The following is a 19,200-nucleotide window of genomic DNA, read 5'->3' as shown; positions in this document are numbered from 1 at the left end:
TTAATATACCTGTGAAGCTTCAGTGCATGCGGCGGCCAATGTTTAAAATATATGGCTCTTCACTCACTCCGTCTCCTGTAGCCTCTTTCCCCCTCCCACCCGCCCCATCCCAACCCAGCCAGATGGCCCTCACAACTGAACACACTACTTTATCTTCCAGGAAATCGATCTTACACCATTAAACAAGACCCCGGTCTTCCTCCCCTTGTAGCCTTGGGTACAGCCTGACCGCTCCTCGCCCAGACAATCCACTTTATCATGTAATAAAATTGCATCTGTTTTTTGTAGGAAGTTGGCTTTCTATATAGTAACTAAAATGAAGTACACTGGGTAGAGAGTCCAGGAAGATAATACTAATGCTCTATTTGTGGTAGCGTGGGCAAGCATTTAGGCTTATCGGAGGGTAGTTCTAACCATTTGTTGTACTCGTGGAGGCAATAAATGACACACACAATCAAAGAATAAATCTGTGACCAATTTACAAAAATAACAAAACAAACAAGATGATGGACGGAATGTTGCACAATGGCAAAACATTCACCCCCAGTCACAGATCTGGGTTTAATCCATTGTTATTTTGCTCACCAAGCCACCCCAGTTCAGACATGGCCCTATGCAAATCAGTCTTGACCCTGTGCCTCATGGGAACAGTCCAGCCCGCACTGCCAAGCCATGTCTTCCCTGGACTGGAATCAAGCATCCTAGGACCAGTTTCTGGGTATCAGCCGTCTTCAGCCAGGATAGCTTGACTCCAGTGGCGTAGTGAGCACGGGACCCAAGTCTGGGCATACCCTTCCCACATAGGATGAACAGCAAAACAAACAAGATGACGGATGGAATGTTGCACAATGGCAAAACATTCCCCCCAGTCACAGATCTGGGTTTAATCCATTGTTATTTTGCTCAGAATAAATCCGTGACCAATTTACGAAAATAACACAGATTTTCATGTAATTTTTCAGACCAAGAATTTCATTCTACATGAAGTAGTTTTGAAGACATGAATTTTTCAAGTTCGAAAAATAAACCACTTGTGTGCGCAATTAAGCACTATTGAAGTCAATGGGAGAAAATAGAAAAATGCATATAAAATCAGGTGGATTTCAAGGTTCACCTTCAGGATTTAGGTAAGTAGCAAGGCCATGCCCGGTGTTCCACCAGAGGATTCTCAGGAGTGTCCCGGATTTGGCTGGGAGCAGGGTGCTGAAATCGTCGGGAGCTAGTGTGCTACGAAGAAGGGGACCACTTGAAAACACACTGCACAAGGGAACTTAAAGGTAAGACCGCTGGGCCCACTTGAGGGAGCAGGTCACAAAGGCTTCAGGACCATGGGAGCACAGCTGGTTCGTCAGTGGCCAGGCCAGGCAGCTGCAGGCAGGGCTGGACTGGACTGGCTGTAACGGGGACTGGGTATTTCCCCAGTGGCCCGCCAGGGTGAGGGCCGGTTTTGGGCCCCTAGGGGGCCGTTTTTGTACCGTGGCGGCAAAATCGGCCAAAACAGGCCATAGAAAACAGCTCGCCCAGACTGGTTTGAGTTCCCAGGCCGGCCCAGTACCTCCACTCCAAGGGAGATGTTTGGTAATTGGCAGAAGGCTGAAGGAGCTCCGGGGTTCTTGGAGGCTTCACAGTTGCAGGATGAGGCAGCACACCAAAATTGTTGAGTCCTTAAGGTAGCAGGCAGGGTTTGGCACCAATTTTCTGCAGCAGGGATTCAGTCTTTAGGTCAGCAGGTCTTCTTTCTCCTTATCCTCTCTGTGTCCGTTGAATCTAAGTTCAGGGTCCTAGGATGGCACCTAAGTTCTACATTTAGGGGCGTTAGAGTGGATGACAGGTAGTAGCCAATGGGCTACCTATCTTTAGTCTGTGGGAAGGGGCACTCCCCTGACCCTAATTGGCTAATTCTCTCTCAAACCAAGATGCAGGGAAATGAAAAGTGGGCTCCACATCACCTGCCCCACCTTAGGGGTGGTGCTGGCTGAATGGGCACCCACCTCCTAATTTAACTAATTTTCCCGCCTGTCCTCCCCCCAAATGTGGAACAGGAAAGGGGGGGGGTCATCTACCATTATCTTGAGATGCCTGGGTCGCATTTTAAAGGCGGCATCGCCTTTGAACTTTCCTGCCTTGGTTTGCCATCCTGGCCTGGAAGCACCTCAGCCCAAAGCAGACTTTGTTCCTGGCCTCTGAGAGTGTTGGCTCTCATCGCATGAGGTTAGAAACATATCTGGCGGGGGTAGGCTGGCTAAGACTAGTCAGTGCCCACACCAAGAGGGTCTACTATGTGCATTTATTAATAAATACAAACACTGGCATCAGTGAGAATTTATTAAGATGAGATGTTTGGTACCAAACATTTTAGGGTACAGCGAAGGCATCATGGAGCTTGAAAACTCGTAATGACAAGTATCAAGCCCATGCACTCTCAATGGCTTCCCTGTGCACTTACACCATCAAAGAATGGCTCAGATATTGCAGGGTCAAATCTGCTCATACAAATAGATCCACAATGGGATATAGTGCATCTTGCTTAAAGGATATAAGACCTGCAGTAGGGGTGACTTACCAATACCTCATGCAGCGCAGGGCACAGCATGCCATGTTGACTCTTCGCTTTCCTCTGCACTAAGACACACAGTCTCCAATGGCAACTTGGATGGTCTTGGTGAGGGGTCTCTGGGGTGGCACAATTTGTACTGCAGGCCTTGTGGACCCTTCAGTACCTATGCCCTAGGTACCAGGGGTACCATTTACTAGAGACTTACAGGGGTTACTGAAGTTGTGCCAATCGTGGTACAGTTTTAGGAAAGAGATCTGGCACTGGGAACCTGGTTAGCAGGGACTCAGTGCACTTTCAATTCGATATCACATCTTACACCAGGCAAAAAGTCTGGGTTAAACATGACAAAAGAAGCTGTTCCTATAATTTTTATTTTCTGTTTTATTCCATTACTCTCTTGCGATCTCTTCAGTGATCATAGTTGGGACGCAATACTAGCTCTGTGGCCCCATGTACCAGCACTCTGAACAAGAGGGAACTAAGCGTGCTGGTATGAATATGGTTCAGGGATTCAAGTCTCAGCGCTTTAAATGCTTACCCAACTGGCAGCTCAATGAAATGTGTCTACCATGCAACCACTAGACACATTACATTTTTCACTTGTTGCATGTGCTCACTTGTCATATGTGTTTGCATTTTTTTACTTGCTGTTTAGTCTGCTTGCGGCGAATGCCTTCTTGCTCCAGTTACAGCGAATAATATACTGTGTGTGACTGTTTGTTGCATATGTTTGCTTATTACATATGTCTGCTGCTTACATTCAGGGCCGAACTGGCAATGCAGATTAGCCCTGGCAATTAAGTAGGGGTGCTGGTGGGAAACACTGCTGCTGCTTTTGGTACAGGGGTGCAATATTGCAGCACTGCTGCAAAACTGGCCCCAGTACCACGAATGCCCCCCACCAGTCTAAAACCAGCCCTCACCCTTCCCGCTCACCGAGAAAACGCCCAGTGCCCGCTATGGCCAGTCCGGCCCTTCTTACATATGTCCACCTGTTGCCCCTAGTTACTTGCTGCAAATTTCTGCTCATTTCTTCTGACCGTTTGACAGGATTTGCAGTGCACTGCTTGTCCTTTTCTGTTCCGAGACATCTTCAGCACGGTATAATTTAGATGGCTCTGTGGAGCACACACCCTTTTCCCGGAGAATTTACTGACTTCACACGTGGTGAGTGCGATGCCCAGTCAGCTTGCAGCAGTTCCGATTACAGTTTACTGCCACAGTGCCTCACGTAGGAGTAAGATTCTAATTTCTCCTGATCCAGAGGTCATACTGGCACATGCATCAATATTGCATTTTGCGATTCCTTAATTGCGAAAAATAAGGAATCGCAATTAAGGAATTGCAAACGGCAATGCATCAAGAAATTGCTAAAAAAAAATAGCGATTTCTTAAAATTCCTTAATTGCGATTCTCTAATTGAGAATCGCAATTAAGGAATACCTCCCTATCCATTCCTATGGGCCTAGAGGCCCATAGGAATGAATGGAAAGACATTCTTAATTTGCAATTCACCATTAGAAATTCGCAAATTAAGAATGCAATTTCAAGGGTGCAGGGGTGTCCAAAGGACACCCTGTTGCACCCCTGAAATCTGCTTAGAAGTTCATTTTGCACACTCACATGCCCCAAGGGCATGTGTGTGTGTAAAATGGAACTTTGAAATATGCACTTTAGTGCATTTTTCAAAGTTTTCGCAAATTACCATGAAGGTCAACTTCATGGTAATTTGCTCCCCTTATTTGCGAATTCGCAAATTTTTAGTTTGATGCATTGCATTTAAGGAATCTCAATTTGAGATTCCTTAAATGCAATCGCAATTTAAGAAATCGCAATTTTGTGATTTCTTAAATTGCGAAAATTACAAAAATGTTAATGCATCCCAAAAATGGGAATTGCATTCGCAAACGGCCGAATTTTGCAATTCGCACCATTTGCGAATGCAATTTCCTTTGATGCATGTGCCCCTAAGTGTGTGGGATGGAATAATTTTGATACTTTAAATGCTTCAGTTGTAGTGTCATTCAGTGAGTCTCCTGTGCTGTGAAACCGAAGCTTGGAAGACAGCTAAACAAGCCTTCCTGACAGGTTGCCTGATGGCCTGAAAGAAATGCAAATGTGCGCACCGAGTTATGCTGCAAATGTAAAGGTAATCTGCAAATGTATAGGATGCTTAGTAGATGGTACTGGCTTAAATTGATCGAATCACTTGAAGCTTTGTGATGACAAAGATTTATTATTTTTGAGTGGTAGTGCAAAGAGTTAACAACTGAGTTGGGAAGTGTGTGCTTTTAATTGTAATTGTGTTTATATAGCGCTCACTGCCCCTGGAGGTGTTGATGGGACAGTTATGTATATAAATTGTATTACGGACAGTCTGGGTATTACTGAAATCTATATTTTGAATGCACCATTTTATCTTAAATCTTTTGCACATTTTGTTGCTGTATATATCTTATAATATGCGTAATGCAAGTTTACAATAGTGACTTACATATTCACAGTGCTTTCTGTCACAGGCTGTGACCTCGCAGCACTTAAAATACACAAATCACTAGTACTCACTGCACCAACCAAGATTTCATTCTGTGACTCTCTGGTGACACACAAACCTCTTCGGTGCATTAACTAATAGAGGTTTCATAATGTACTACAGTGCATTTCCCACTGAAAAACACATTTTTTTCATTTAAGATGCGCGTTATTATATATGTGGCTCCCTGACAGTGAAACACCAAAAAAACATGCAGATTTTTTTTTTTAGCAACACCTTTAACACCTCCCCCACTCTCACTGACCCCACCTCCTCTACATGCAGCGCTATTCACATACTTTTATTTAATGCACTTCAACCGTGCTTTCATTCCTCAATTAAAACATGAGCTGTGTCCAATTTACTAGCGTTGTTAACTATGCGCTTATCTAATAAAGCAGATCAACTGTCTGTACTGGAGTCTTGGAGTACCTGCACGTCTCCATTTCCCTTTCAAACAGTGTTGAACAGTAGTGGGATCGCCCCGGATCCTTGTTCTGGCAGCTATTTGTCGCTAGATCTGGGATCCGGCCGACAGGGAAATATGCAGAATTTCTCCTGATGTTCTTTTCCAACATAGGTACATAGTTGAGCAGCGCTCAAACGCTATCTGCATTCTGTTCAGAGCAGCAACCTGCAGGTAGCGAGGGGGCTTTCTTATTCGCACTTCCAGCCGGGCACAAACAAAGGCCTGAATGACAAGCATTGGAAATGCATTAGGCCTCGGATTTATTTGAGGTAGAGCTAATGGCATTGTAAATGGCAATGTCTTTTAGCCATGTGTTATTGAGTGTATGCATGTGGTGTATTGGAATTATGTGGGTTAGATTGGAATTGTAGCAATAGTGGCATGCTGCACTTTAGATGAATATGTTTAAAAGTAAAGTGCACCATACTACATTGCTACAATAGTTAATTGTGGATGCGTTAACAATTGATTTGTGCACTGATCGCTGGTGGTGCGTGTGCCTGGTGGAAGCGTGCACTGACGGCTGGTGATGTGTGGGCTTGGTGAAAGCGTGCACTGGCGTCTGGTGGTGTGTGCCTGGTGGAAGCCTGCACAGACGACTTATGGTGTCTGTGTGTGGTGAAAGTTTGCACTGACGGTGTGGTTGTGTGTGTGTGTGGTTGCGTGTGTGTTTGTGTGTGGTGGTGAGTGTGTGGTGGTGAGTGTGTGGTGGTGAGTGTGTGTAAGTTTGCACTGAGTGTGCGGTGGTGAGTGTGTGGTGGTGAGTGTGTGGGGTCTTATGTGTGCGGTCTTATGTGTGTTCACCCTACACACTCACTGCTCACCCTACACACTCACACACTGCTCACCCTACACACTCACACACTGCTCACCCTACACACACACACACACACTGCTCACCCTACACACTCACACACTGCTCACCCTACACACACACACACTGCTCACCCTACACACACACACTGCTCACCCTACACACTCACACACTGTTCACCCTACACACTCACACACACTGCTCACCCTACACACACACTGCTCACCCTACACACACTGTTCACCGCACACTCTCACACTGCTCACCCAGCTCACACTGCTCACCCAGCACACACTGCTCACCCTGCACACTCACACACTGCTCACTCTGCACACTCCCACACTGCTCACCCTACACACTCACAATGCTCACCCTACACACTCACCCAATGTTCACCCTGCACACTCACACACTGTTCACCCTGCACACTCACACACTGTTCACCCTACACACTCACACACTGTTCACCCTACACACTCACACACTGTTCACCCTACACACTCACACACTGTTCACCCTACACACTCACACACTGTTCACCCTACACACACACTGCTCACCCTACACACACACACACTGCTCACCCTAAACACACACTGTTCACCGCACACTCTCACACTGCTCACCCTGCACACACTGCTCACCCTGCACACTCACACACTGCTCACTCTGCGCACACACACACTGCTCACCCTACACACTCACAATGCTCACCCTACACACTCACCCAATGTTCACCCTGCACACTCACACACTGTTCACCCTACACACTCACACACTGTTCACCCTACACACTTTTCACCCTACACACACACACTGCTCACCCTACACACACTGCTCACCCTACACACACACACACTGCTCACCCTACACACACACACACACTGCTCACCCTACACACACACTGCTCACCTTACACACACTGCTCACCCTACACACACACACTGCTCACCCTACACACACTGCTCACCCTACACACACACACTGCTCACCCTACACACACACTGCTCACCTTACACACACACACTGCTCACCCTGCACACTCACACACTGCTCACCCTACACGCTCACAATGCTCACCCTACACACTCACAATGCTCACCCTACAGATTCACACACTCACACTGTTAACCCTGCACGCTCACACACTGCTCACCCTGCATACTCACACACTGTTCACCCTGCACGTTCACACACTGCTCAGCCTGCACGCTCACACACTGCTCAGCCTGCACGCTCACACACGGTTCACCCTGCACGCTCACACACTGCTCACCCTATGTAATGCGAAAAGACCTAACTCTGCCCTTTGGCCTGTGTTGTAATCGTACAGTAGGTTGTGAGTAGTTGCGCTTGATTGGTTGGGGCGTCCCCTCCTTGCTGCTCCCCTCACAGAGGGCCGACTGCCTCCATGAAGCTCCCAAGACATGTGTTCAGCTGTTCTTTGTTTTAGCTCCTGTGTGTCAGTACACCGTGTAAGTGCACAAGCATACCCTACTCTCTCTGCACTCACGCTCACTCTGCACTCCCAGTCACTCTGGCACTCACTCTGCTCTCTGCACTCACTCTCGCACTCACTCTGCACTCACAGTCACTCTTACACTCACTCTGCACTCACAGTCACTCTCGCACTCACAGTCACTCTCGAACTCACTCTGCACTCACAGTCACTCTCGCACTCACTCTGCACTCACAGTCACTCTCGCACTCACTCTGCACTCGCAGTCACTCTGGCACTCACTCTGCACTCACAGTCACTCTGCACTCACTCTGCACTCACAGTCACTCTGCACTCACTGTCACTCTGCACTCACTGTCACTCTGCACTCACTGTCACTCTGCACTCACTGTCACTCTGCACTCACTGTCACTCTGCACTCACTGTCACTCTGCACTCACTGTCACTCTGCACTCACTCTGCACTCACTGTCACTCTGCACTCACTGTCACTCTGGCACTCACTCTGCGATCAGTCACTCTCACACTCACTCTGCACTCAGTCACTCTCGCACTCACAGTCACTCTCGCACTCACTCTGCACTCAGTCACTCTCGCACTCACTCTGCACTCACACTGCACTCACAGTCACTCTCGCACTCACTCTGCACTCACAGTCACTCTCGCACTCACTCTGCACTCAGTCACTCTCGCACTCACTCTGCTCTCACTCTGCAATCGCAGTCACTCTGGCACTCACTCTGCATTCACAGTCACTCTGCACTCCTTATCCTATCCACAAGATAACCTCACAAGTGATCCTTTGACTCTAGTAGTACATTCAACCAACCAGGGAGATGCCCTGAATTTGGGCATATCCCCCGGGCTTATCCCAGCTACAGAGCCAATCCAAACCAAATTCGATCCTCCTAGAGTACGACTGGACTCTCCAACAAACTACACTCTAGATAACACTGAATTCCTTAGGGTTATTAGCTGGAATATAGCAGGCATCCATAGTAAACTAGGTTCACCAGACTGGAATACCACGGTGGAAGCGCATCAGATCTGCATTTTTCAGGAGACATGGAGCCTGAAACCCCTCCACAGAGCTGGTTATGTTACCTTCTTTCTACCTGCAACACCCCCAACTACAGGGAAGGGCCGCCCTTCGGGGGGTCTTCTCATATGGGTAAGCATCTCCCTGGGGTGCCGTATTATACAAAAACAGAGCAACTCCCCAGATATTCTTAGAATCTCGTTGAGGGGCCCTAATAGGGGGCAAACCATTGAGCTATTTAACATCTATGCTAGGGGAACAAAAAATGGCTCTATGTCCCCGACAGTAACCATCCTTGAAAGCGAACTCAGAGATTGTAACGATGGCATCCAAGTCCTGGTCGCAGGAGATTTTAACTGTACATATGAGCCCCTTGCGAAAGAGGATATTTTGGACCTAGGTGAAGATGATGTAAGGAGGGGCATACCTATGCTATCCATCGAACCAATCAAAAGAGGGGCCCAAAGGGCGATCCAGCTAAATGCATTGACCATGGAGTTTGGGCTAAGAGCTGCAAACGGTCGAACTACCTCGGACCCCTTGGGCGCCGATACATTTAACAGGGTGAACCATACGTCAAGGATTGATTATATCCTCCTTGATTTTACGCTCTGGAAGTTTGTCCAGGATATCGTTGTTCTACCCACTATAGATAGTGACCACAACTCACTTTCACTAACTCTCAAAAGTTTGTGGCCAAGTAAAACTAATGGAAAAACTCACTCTGCACTCACTCTGCACTCAGTCACTCTCACACTCACTCTGCACTCACTGTCACTCTCGCACTCACTCTGCACTCACTGTCACTCTCGCACTCACTCTGCACTCACTGTCACTCTCGCACTCACTCTGCACTCATTATAGGGGGTTTGGAATTCCGAGATGCAAAGGCACTTTGTGCTGTTATCACGTCAACTTTGGCACAAATATACCTTTGCTGCCCAAAAGATATTTCCTTTGTCGTTTGCATCACATTGAAAACTTTAGTTAATTGTGGATCACGGTTACAGTTTACAGCTCCTAGAAGGCACTGAATTCTCAAATGTTCAATGCCTTCTCCCTCTGACTCTGACCTTATTGACACCCAAGCCTCCGCTCTTACGGGCTGGCTTGAATCAGCCAGCGACGTTGTGGCACCCCTTAAGCAGATTAAGCTCAAGCGCTTGCACGATGCCCAAAGATGGTTTACTGAAGATCTTAAAGGTCTAAAGCTCGGTCTCAGGCAAGCCGAGCGCTGTTGGCGACGAGGCTACGCTGCTGACACGAGATTACGTTTCACGTCCCTGCTCAAAGAGTACAAAGCAGCGGTTCTACTCGCTAAGACCTCTTATTTTTCCAAAAAGATTGTGGAGTCGGCGTCCAAAACTAAAGATATTTTTTCTATTGTGGAGGAGCTGTCACATCCACATAGGGTTACTATTAAGCCTCCTCCCTCTCGTGCACTTTGTGATTCCCTTAATCAAATCTTTGTGGAGAAAATTACCAACATTAAAAACAGTATTTTCCTTGCGGGTTCTTCCCCTCTACCTACGCTGATTCCTTCCTTACCCTTTCTTAACTCTCAGCTATTGACTCAGATCCCTCCTATTCTGGAGGAGGAATTCTTAGTGCTTTTAAATAAGGTTACCTCTGGGTCCCCCACTGACTGTTGTCCCCCCCTAATTCTTCGTGAGGCCTTTACAGCCTGTCCGCTTCCCCCTTTGGGGCTCCGGAATAAGTCTCTCTCCTCTGGCTCAGTCCCCAGCCTATTTAAAGTTGCAGAGGTTGTGCCTATTTTAAAAAACCAACGGCAGACCCTTTGGTCATGAGCAATTACCGTCCCATTTCCCTTCTCCCTTATCTTGGCATAATTCTTGAGTCTCATGTGACCAACATTTTGAGCTCATTCATCGAGCATTCACAATATCTCGACCCCCAACAGGCGGGTTTCAGACCCGCCCACTCTACGGAGTCTGTTATCCTGTCAGTTATGGCGGAACTGCGAAGAGGAGCGGACTCTAACATCAGTCAGGTTCTAGTGCTCCTGGACTTGTCGGCCGCCTTTGACACGGTCGACCATGATATTCTGGTCGACCGTGTCAGGGAGGCTGGCGTTCGGGGCACTGCTCTTGAATGGATCCGCTCCTTTTTAAGCAATCGCCATCAGGCGGTCCGACTCTCGCAGTTCACTGCGGAAAGGGTCAAACTGACCTGTGGTGTCCCGCAGGGTTCCTCCTTATCCCCTCTTCTCTTTAATTTATATTTGGTTCCCCTTATTCGTTCTTTGCGAGGCAGCCATGTCATCGCATTTTATTACGCGGACGACATTCAGCTGGTCTTTAATATCGACTCTTTAGCTCAGTCCATTGCTAATTTCCAGTCAACTCTATGCCATATCAATGACTGGATGGGGGCTAACCACCTCAAACTTACCCCGACAAGACCGAGTTGGTTCTTGTCGGGGGTGCTACCAACCCATGGAAATCCACCTTTTGGCCTGCGAGGTTGGGTCTCCCCCCCAGTCCAGTCGACTCAGCTAAAAGTCTGGGGGTAATCATTAGTAATGATCTCACACTGAAGCCCCAGATCAATGCCGTAGTCTCTTCTAGTTTTTTTCAGCTGCGGAAAGTCCGTAAGATTGCTCGTTTTCTGACCATTGAGGCTCTTACTTTAGTTCTGTTAGCCTTAGTCATCTCAAGGTTGGATTACGCCAATTCTCTTTATGTTGGCATCCCGGCGTATTTAATGAAGAGGTTACAGCTCGTTCAGAACCAGGCTGCGCGCCTTATCTACCATCAACCCAGACACCAACACGTTCACCCTTTGTTAAAATCCCTCCACTGGCTTCCCGTGTCCGAGCGCTGCAAATTCAAACTGGGTTGTACTATTTTTAAGTCCCTTGCCGGAACGGGTCCGTCCTTTATTTCCTCACTAATACACCCTTATGTTCCCTCACGCAACCTCCGTTCTTCTCATCCTGCCTTGCTTAAAGTTCCAATCTATAAACGCAAGAAGCATGGTGGTTTGCGATTTTCTTTTCTTGCCCCCTCCCTTTGGAACTCACTCCCCCTAGGTATTAGACTTGCTCCCTCCTATACCTATTTTAGGTCCCTTCTTAAAACCCATTTGTTCTGTAATGTTTATCACTAACACCTTTTGTTCTGTGGACTGTCTTCCCCCCTGTGCTCGAGCACCAAGAAACCGTCTGGTGTTAGTTGCGCTATAGAAATATTTTTTACATTACATGAATTCACAAGAGAGGAGATGAAGTGTTCTGGAAACTCCAATTAACTCAGTAAATAGTTACTGCTTTGGTTTGACTTAAGGGTATTTTGCTAACAATCATCACCCGGGCAGTTGGGATCCAAGCACTACATTACAGGGCATGTCATGCTGCAGTGAGGAAGTGAGGATAACGCCAAGACGTGGAAAAGTCAACATTTACAGAAAAAAACACAATTTAAAAAGCTGAGCCAAGCTCACGGAAATGCTGCCAGGGCTCCGCCGACAGCACCCTCAGGCAATGCTCCGGTCAAGCCCCCTCAGCAGAGTGAGTCAGCTGTGGAGTAAGTAAAGCGCCACAGGGCTCCTCCGTTGAGCTCCCGCCTCTTCAGGTGCAGTCTGTGCGACCCCACAAGGAGGGCACGAGGAGGCGGGCAGATGTCACGACCTCGAGTCTTGTGCTGTACTGTGCGAATAGGAGCCTGTGCTGCTGTGTTCGTCCACAGACAGCCCTCTGCGGCGTGCACAGGTCCGGTCTCACTGGCGATCCTGCCATCCGGGTGCAAGCCTCTGCTCTGATCTTTCATACACCTAAAGAGAGGGGCTAGTGACATACCGCTGCACGGGAAGCAAAGTTATTAGGCAATGGGACACAGAGGGGCATGGGCAGCATTAAAGCAAGGGTGAGTTTTCTCCATCAGGACATCCATGGCAGCCTGCAAGCTCTCCGTGATGTTGATGCCTATAGCAGAGTGGGATCGCTGGAGTTCAAGCCGAGTCATTTCCATATCTCCCAAGGGCTGGGGTTGTATCATGCAAGTGACTAGCAGGGACTTCCCTCAAAGTCGAAGAATCTCCAGGTCGTATCCAGAAAGCGTGTGTAAGGCCATGCATTGCTGGGATTCCTTTTAATGTCTTGAGCTCTAGCTTAGGAAAAGGGAGGATGGCACCTCTTCGACACCTTGGAATGTGTGCTGAAGGAGGCCAGAATCCCTGATGCCATGTTCTGAAGATAACTCTCAGACTCGCACGAAATAACCCATTGGGTACCTTTAGTAAAGAGACAGTAGAGAACTATTGTTTCATTTTATTTTTGAAGCCGGCTGCACACAACTGAAAAGATAATACCGTTTCACTAGGAGGTTGGCTTAACTATTAGTGGAACAATTGTGCTCAGACAGCGAGAATGGGAGATGACCAGTTGAATGATGGCAGGAAAAAGCTGGCAACTTCAATCATGCGGCAGGTGGCAAGATTCACGTCTGGAGATGGAAAGGCTTGCAGGACTAAAGGACTGTGACTGAAAAGAAACATTGTCTCGATCTGCACACTCTGTACACATTACTTGCTGCAATGGTGTTCCACTGGACAGAGTTGCATGATGGAGGCTTCGTAGCTTGTTGATTCACAACATTTCCCATCACAACTTCTCTGCTGACCCGTGTCACAGACGCCGCTCTGGTTCTCCAGCCCTAAGGGGGCTGGCGCAGACATGTGGATAGGCTGCACAGTCCTTCTGCAAGAATGTATCAAAGCTTTCACAAAAAAAATGCCTTTTCTACAGCAGGTTGGTCTAAATCGGATTTCCCGACAAACCGAACTCACAAGGTAAAAAGGCAGTGGCTCGTGCACATAGAACACAGACCGCCAAATGTGTCAATGAAATGCGCTATGAACTGAAGCTGTGGCATTATAACAGCGCATATGTATTCTGACATATGCAGGCTTTTCTGCTGACATCTGGGCATGTATCCATGAACTGGCTCACCAGTGGCAAAATAGTTAACTGTTTCCTTCCTGCATAAACTGCTGGTAGACGGGCGCCACTGCAGGCATATGTTTTCAAATATCTCCGCCGTGACAGCGAGATAATTGAAGAAATATGCCCTTCTGCTGCGCGTGTCCGCACGGAATATGCAATAGGCGGAGATACTCTCCCGTCTATGGCCTATTACGTGCTCTCTTCCGAAAACACACGCACGAGAAGGCCAATCGAAATGCAGCTGGCATAAAAAAGGACGAAAAATCACGAGCAGCCAGGAATCTGTTAGGTAGCTTTTCAGAGACCCTCACACAAGGACTCTTAGGCTCTGCCTACACTGCTACCCAGTGTGACGTAGGCCAGAGCCCTAAAAAGGTCATCAGCCCTTTTGTTGAAGTATCATCCTTAGAGCCTAACACCTGGACGTCAATGCAGTGAAAGAAAACAATGAAGCACAGTTTATCCCTTCTCAAGTACTTTGGAGAAACAATGACTCTGGGCCAGGTTTTAGACTTTGTTCAACCCCCAATGTAAGAGATGTGCATGCAATGCAAAATTTATCTGAATGTATATGTAATCACACTATTAATTTAAATGCCACCTACTAATATGTTTCTATGTAGTTCTTTTTTAGCCCTACTCATTCCAGCGTAGGCTGTCAAAGCGCTTAAAAATCACACAGAGACACAATAAAGAGTAAATCAAATGTACAGCAAACGCTACTTAAAGACAATGAGGGCTATAAGGTGTAGGAATAACATATTGTCCATATTTGTAGACTTTATATGTTAAGAGTAAACTGTCAGGTGAAACACAAAGTCAGTCAGGCTATGAAACGTAACCTAGTGATGGAGGTTGTCTGTTATAACCGTGGTTCCCAAACTGTGCGCCGCGGCACCCCGGTGCGCCGTTATGAGCTGCCAGGGGCGCCGCGGCACGATGTGGGAAATTGCAGTGGCAGCGCTAGAAATTTAGAAATGCCACCTGCATAATCTTGTAGAGAATATGATAGAATAAACAAATGATTCAAAGGCAAAATAAGCAGCCTGATGGGAGACATTCCACTAGAAGGGGCATAATGCATGAGGCAGCAGGAGAGAGACGGCTTCTAAGAGGACTGCCAACAGCCACAGAGAATATATCTGTTTCACACGCTGTCCCGGTGGCATTGCTCCATTAAGTGTAGGGCCAAGGCTGATTTACACATGGATGCTCCCTACCTAGAGTGGCCGGGTCAGCAAAGAAAAACTGGACTGGAATGTGGCCCAGACTAATTACCTGTGACAGGAGTTTTTCAAGCCTTCCATTCATCCCGTTGTTTTCTGTCATGCCCCAAAGTGTGTCCATACGTGGATTCAGTAGGTCAGTGTGCCATGGCACCCAAGCTGCACCTCACTAACGAGGCCCAACAAGGCTGACACTCTCTGGGGTTGCTTGTGTTCTTGTTCAGAGGACACGTATCATTCAGAAGATACTTAGTCTGACACTTCAGCCTGGACTGCTCCTAATGGAACAGTATCAGGCCTAATCTGTAAGGCACATGCGCTAGAATAATTACCGGTCACTGAGATTAATTAAAGCAGTCCACTTCCCACCTTTCGGTTTTTCGTACTGAAAAACAAGCAATACATGTAGCTGAGATTAATTCACGTATTGATTCCATCACATTGCATTCCATCACATTTCTTTTTTGATACACAAAAACAGGGAATGTGAGTTCCAAGAAATCTGACTGGCCGGTACATTCTTGCTTTATTACTGGATTCTCATACTTGCATTTTGCACTACTTACACTATGCAATATTGTGAATTCCGCTTAATTTCTGAGCCGTTTTCTGCATCTAAATCTGTCGCACCGTCTGTGTAATTTCCTATATAAAATGTATTTTCTGAATGAGTTCTGACACCACCATAATATGCTGCCTGCCACAAGGTCCCAATTTAGAATGAACAGATTGAAAGGAATGCCCAGTGGATGGTGATGCAATCCATCATTTGCTGTGTTTTACTTCCTTACTCCCTCCCCTTTGTCTATCAGGATACACCTTGCACATTCCTTGCAGTGGTAGATTTTAGATTATTCATGCTTACTCCCACATTTCTTAGAACCCTTCAATGATGTCATATATCTGCAATCACACACCTGCAGTCATACATCTGTCTCCAAATACCTGCAGTCATGTACCTGCGTTCACACATCTTCAATCCGCAGTGACAGAAGGGTAGTCTGAGGGCACAACAGAAACAGGCATGGACACTAGGAGCAGACTAAGTGCGCGAAGGGAGCAGGCATGGAGAGAAGGGTAGTCTGAGGACACAAAGGGAGCAGCATGGATAGAAGACACAGTCAGAGGACACGGAGGGAGCATGCATGGAAAGAAGTGACAGTCTCAAGACACGAAGGGGACAGACATGGGTAGAGGGGGCAGGAGAGGTCACGAAGGGAGCAAGCATGGGCAGAACGGGCGCTCCTAGCGCAGGGCCAGCTACAAGGCATAAAACAAGGGAGACATCCGGGGGGCAGGGGGAGAGGGTTTGCAGGGTTCTGCCAGGCAGGGAGAGAAGGTGGCAGGGGGGAGAGGGTTGGCAGGGTTCTGGCAAACAGGGAGAGAGGGTTGACAGGGGTGTATTAAATGAATTTCGGCGTGCGTGATTGCCTGCTGGGTGCATTTTTCCTCCAGAATGCAATGATAACACCGAGTGGCTCTGTCTTAACTTGGTGGAATTTAACTCCAGATTAATCGAGAGTTCTACTGGGTTTGGTCTAGAATAGATTAGAAAAATGACGATGGCCCTGTCTGTAAACGCACATCTGAAGATGTTTTTTAAACAAAATACACTTTTTTTTTATTTCATTGTAAATGCATATTCCATATATTTAATAGGGAATATGCATTTACAATTAAATAAAAAGAAAGTGTATTTTGTTTAAAAAACATCTTCAAATGTGTGTTTACAGACCGGGCCATCGTCATTTTTCTAATCTATTCTAGACCAAACCCAGTAGAACTCTCAGATGGTCCCTGAAAGGGGAAGGCATTCAAATATTACTGAAACATCAGTATGGTCACTGGCTTCAATACAACCTCCAACGCCTGAGTTCACAACGCATTTACATTCTCGATGAGTGAAAATGTATCAGCACATAAAACAAAGGTTTGTTTTTCCCATTTTACAACTGTTATCTTTTTATTTTGTTACAAAAATGATTAAATACCTTCATTGCATCCCAATTAATTTAAGGAAGACAACAGGAAGTACTCCAGAGGTCGGGCTTACATCCCCACCCACCTGTCCACCGGTAAAAAAATGGGGGGAGCCACGGCCAACTGCCAATTAGGTCAAGGGAGCCACGGGTCAAAAAAGTTTGGTAACCACTGTGTTATAACAAGACATTATTAATTCACAGAGGGGCCAATCCTTGCGATCTTAAAATAATAATAGATTGAGGAAAAACAATAAGGATCTATTCTAAACCCATAACTCACAGTCTGCATGCAGCTCCTTGATGCCGTTAAATAGATCAGTGTGCTATAATATTATAAGGACTGCAAGTATGAACTCCGAGACAGGGGGGGGGGGGGTATGCTCGTGAGAAAGGGCCATACAGCGAATGGTTCTTCCCGTCTCTCTCATGACAGACTCTCTTTCTATCGTTTCTCGGTCTCACTCTTTCAACCTCCCTCATTCCAATGTTGCATGAATTCTACATGTGTTATGTGGCTGCTTCCCCCCAGGAGGTATCCGGAAGGATAATCGTAAACCAGTCCTGGGACTCGCTTTCCCTTCATAAACACTCTAGTCGCCTCCAAAAACTGAGCCCCAAGGTCAGCCCTTATAAAGTCTTTGCAGCGCAGCCCTCTCCCCGCCACCCCCAACACTCACCAGTGCGGGACTCTGAGACGGCTGCCTCTGCTCCGGGTCAGTCCTCCTCCCGCTGGCCGTGCAGTGCACGCTGGGACTCGTAGTCCGTCGGCGCCAGCCTGGCTGTGTGTGCAGAAGGGTACATAACATATTGCTGCTTTAATGGTTGGGATCAATCCTCCGCAGCGACCGGCCCTGCAGCACACGCACTTGTCCCTCATGAGCGGCTTGGAGTGGCTTAAATCATGACCTGACATCACGGTAAAACTACAATCCCCGAAATACTTGTCGCCCGATATGATCCAAGTACTACAGAAAATAGCCAATCGGAGAACGTCATCTGCCTGTTATGTCATCACTTCCTCTTGCTTGGCTTTGTTTATAAAGTGTAGAGGACCAACCAAGTCTGTATTTTTCTGCTGGATGATTGGTTAACTTAAGTGTAAGGTGGAAAAAGTCGTCCGTTGTGTAAGATTGCCATCTTTGCTTCAAGCAACATACAGAGTTTAAGCACTGAACATGAAGTGAAACGCGCCACGTGTTTTATTAAGAAACAGATGCGTTAGCAGACAGGTTTACTTATATTTGTACATGCCACTTGTCACCACGCTCTTGCATAATGTGCCTGCTGCAGAGCTCTGCGTGCATCTTGCAAATTACACGTTTATTTCCTATGTAAACCTAGCAGAGAGTCGAATCCAGCGCTATTTGCAGAGTTCTGCATGTAATCCCGAGGTAACACGTTGCTATCCTGCCAGTTGAGATGGGGCATACACCGGCTGGAAAAATATGCTTGTAATCAGTAAGGCATAAGTGGGAATTCTTGCTGGGATAAGCATTGACATTTTTCTAAGGATGATAAAATGAGTATTATTGAGATGGTTGATAAATAGCATCTGTTAATAATTGGCATAAAGTTCAGTTTGTAAAGTCTGCTATGTAAATAGTCATTAGTGTAATTACATACAGTGATTGGAGCAAGGCGCGCAACGCCCATTGGACTCAAAGGGCTTCATATTTTCTTAACATATTCTAGTCTACGTAGAGCTTAAAAAACTGAGCCCTCTTTCTATTAGCAGCCTTATGCGTTAAGTCTTTCACGTGATGGTCTGCTGAATCTGAAGACAAGGTGCAATGCTTTTCAGCTGGGCTAATTTTGACATCTAGTCCGGAAATTAATATCTTGAAAAACGTAATTATGATTGCCCTCCAAGATAGTGTGGTTTAGGCATATTTCTTTATTATTTCGCCATGTAGTGGTCTATTTTCTATGGCAACTACAATCCAGGTAGATGGGAAGGGTGGTATGCAACAAGTACCATTTCCAGTCATGTCATCCATTTATGTCAAAGCACTTAAATATATAGCTTAAACATCTAATAATAGGAGTGAGAAAGAATAGGAACTACAGATACGTGTGAAGTGGGGTGGTGAGACTGCTGTGTTGGGCTATAAATATTTTTATTGGTTTGACTTTGAACCATCAAGTCCGCTTCGCCAATA

At 46.7% G+C, this 19,200-nt stretch overlaps 1 protein-coding gene and 1 long non-coding RNA gene across 6 annotated transcripts in view; one reads left to right on the top strand and one right to left on the bottom strand.

Moving 5' to 3' along the window:
• The window catches only part of FCSK (fucose kinase), a 1,128,763-nt gene extending 1,110,845 nt beyond the window's left edge, over positions 1–17,918 (bottom strand). Inside the window, exon 1 of one of the 2 annotated variants that reach the window (XM_078671586.1) lies at positions 17,719–17,918. In XM_078671586.1, coding sequence (XP_078527712.1) covers positions 17,719–17,918 — 200 coding nt within the window. Of the gene's footprint in view, positions 1–15,111; positions 15,214–17,718 lie in introns of those variants that run through there. The other variant, XM_078671587.1, reaches the window with a different exon arrangement.
• The window catches only part of LOC144799953 (uncharacterized), a 924,253-nt gene that overhangs the window by 834,294 nt on the left and 70,759 nt on the right, over positions 1–19,200 (top strand). The gene's annotated exons all lie outside the window — the stretch shown is intronic.

The sequence above is a fragment of the Lissotriton helveticus genome, chromosome 12, assembly GCF_964261635.1.
Source record: "Lissotriton helveticus chromosome 12, aLisHel1.1, whole genome shotgun sequence".
Lineage (NCBI taxonomy): Eukaryota > Metazoa > Chordata > Amphibia > Caudata > Salamandridae > Lissotriton > Lissotriton helveticus.
Note: the sequence above shows the minus strand (reverse complement) of the source record. Positions and strands in the feature narration are given on the sequence as shown.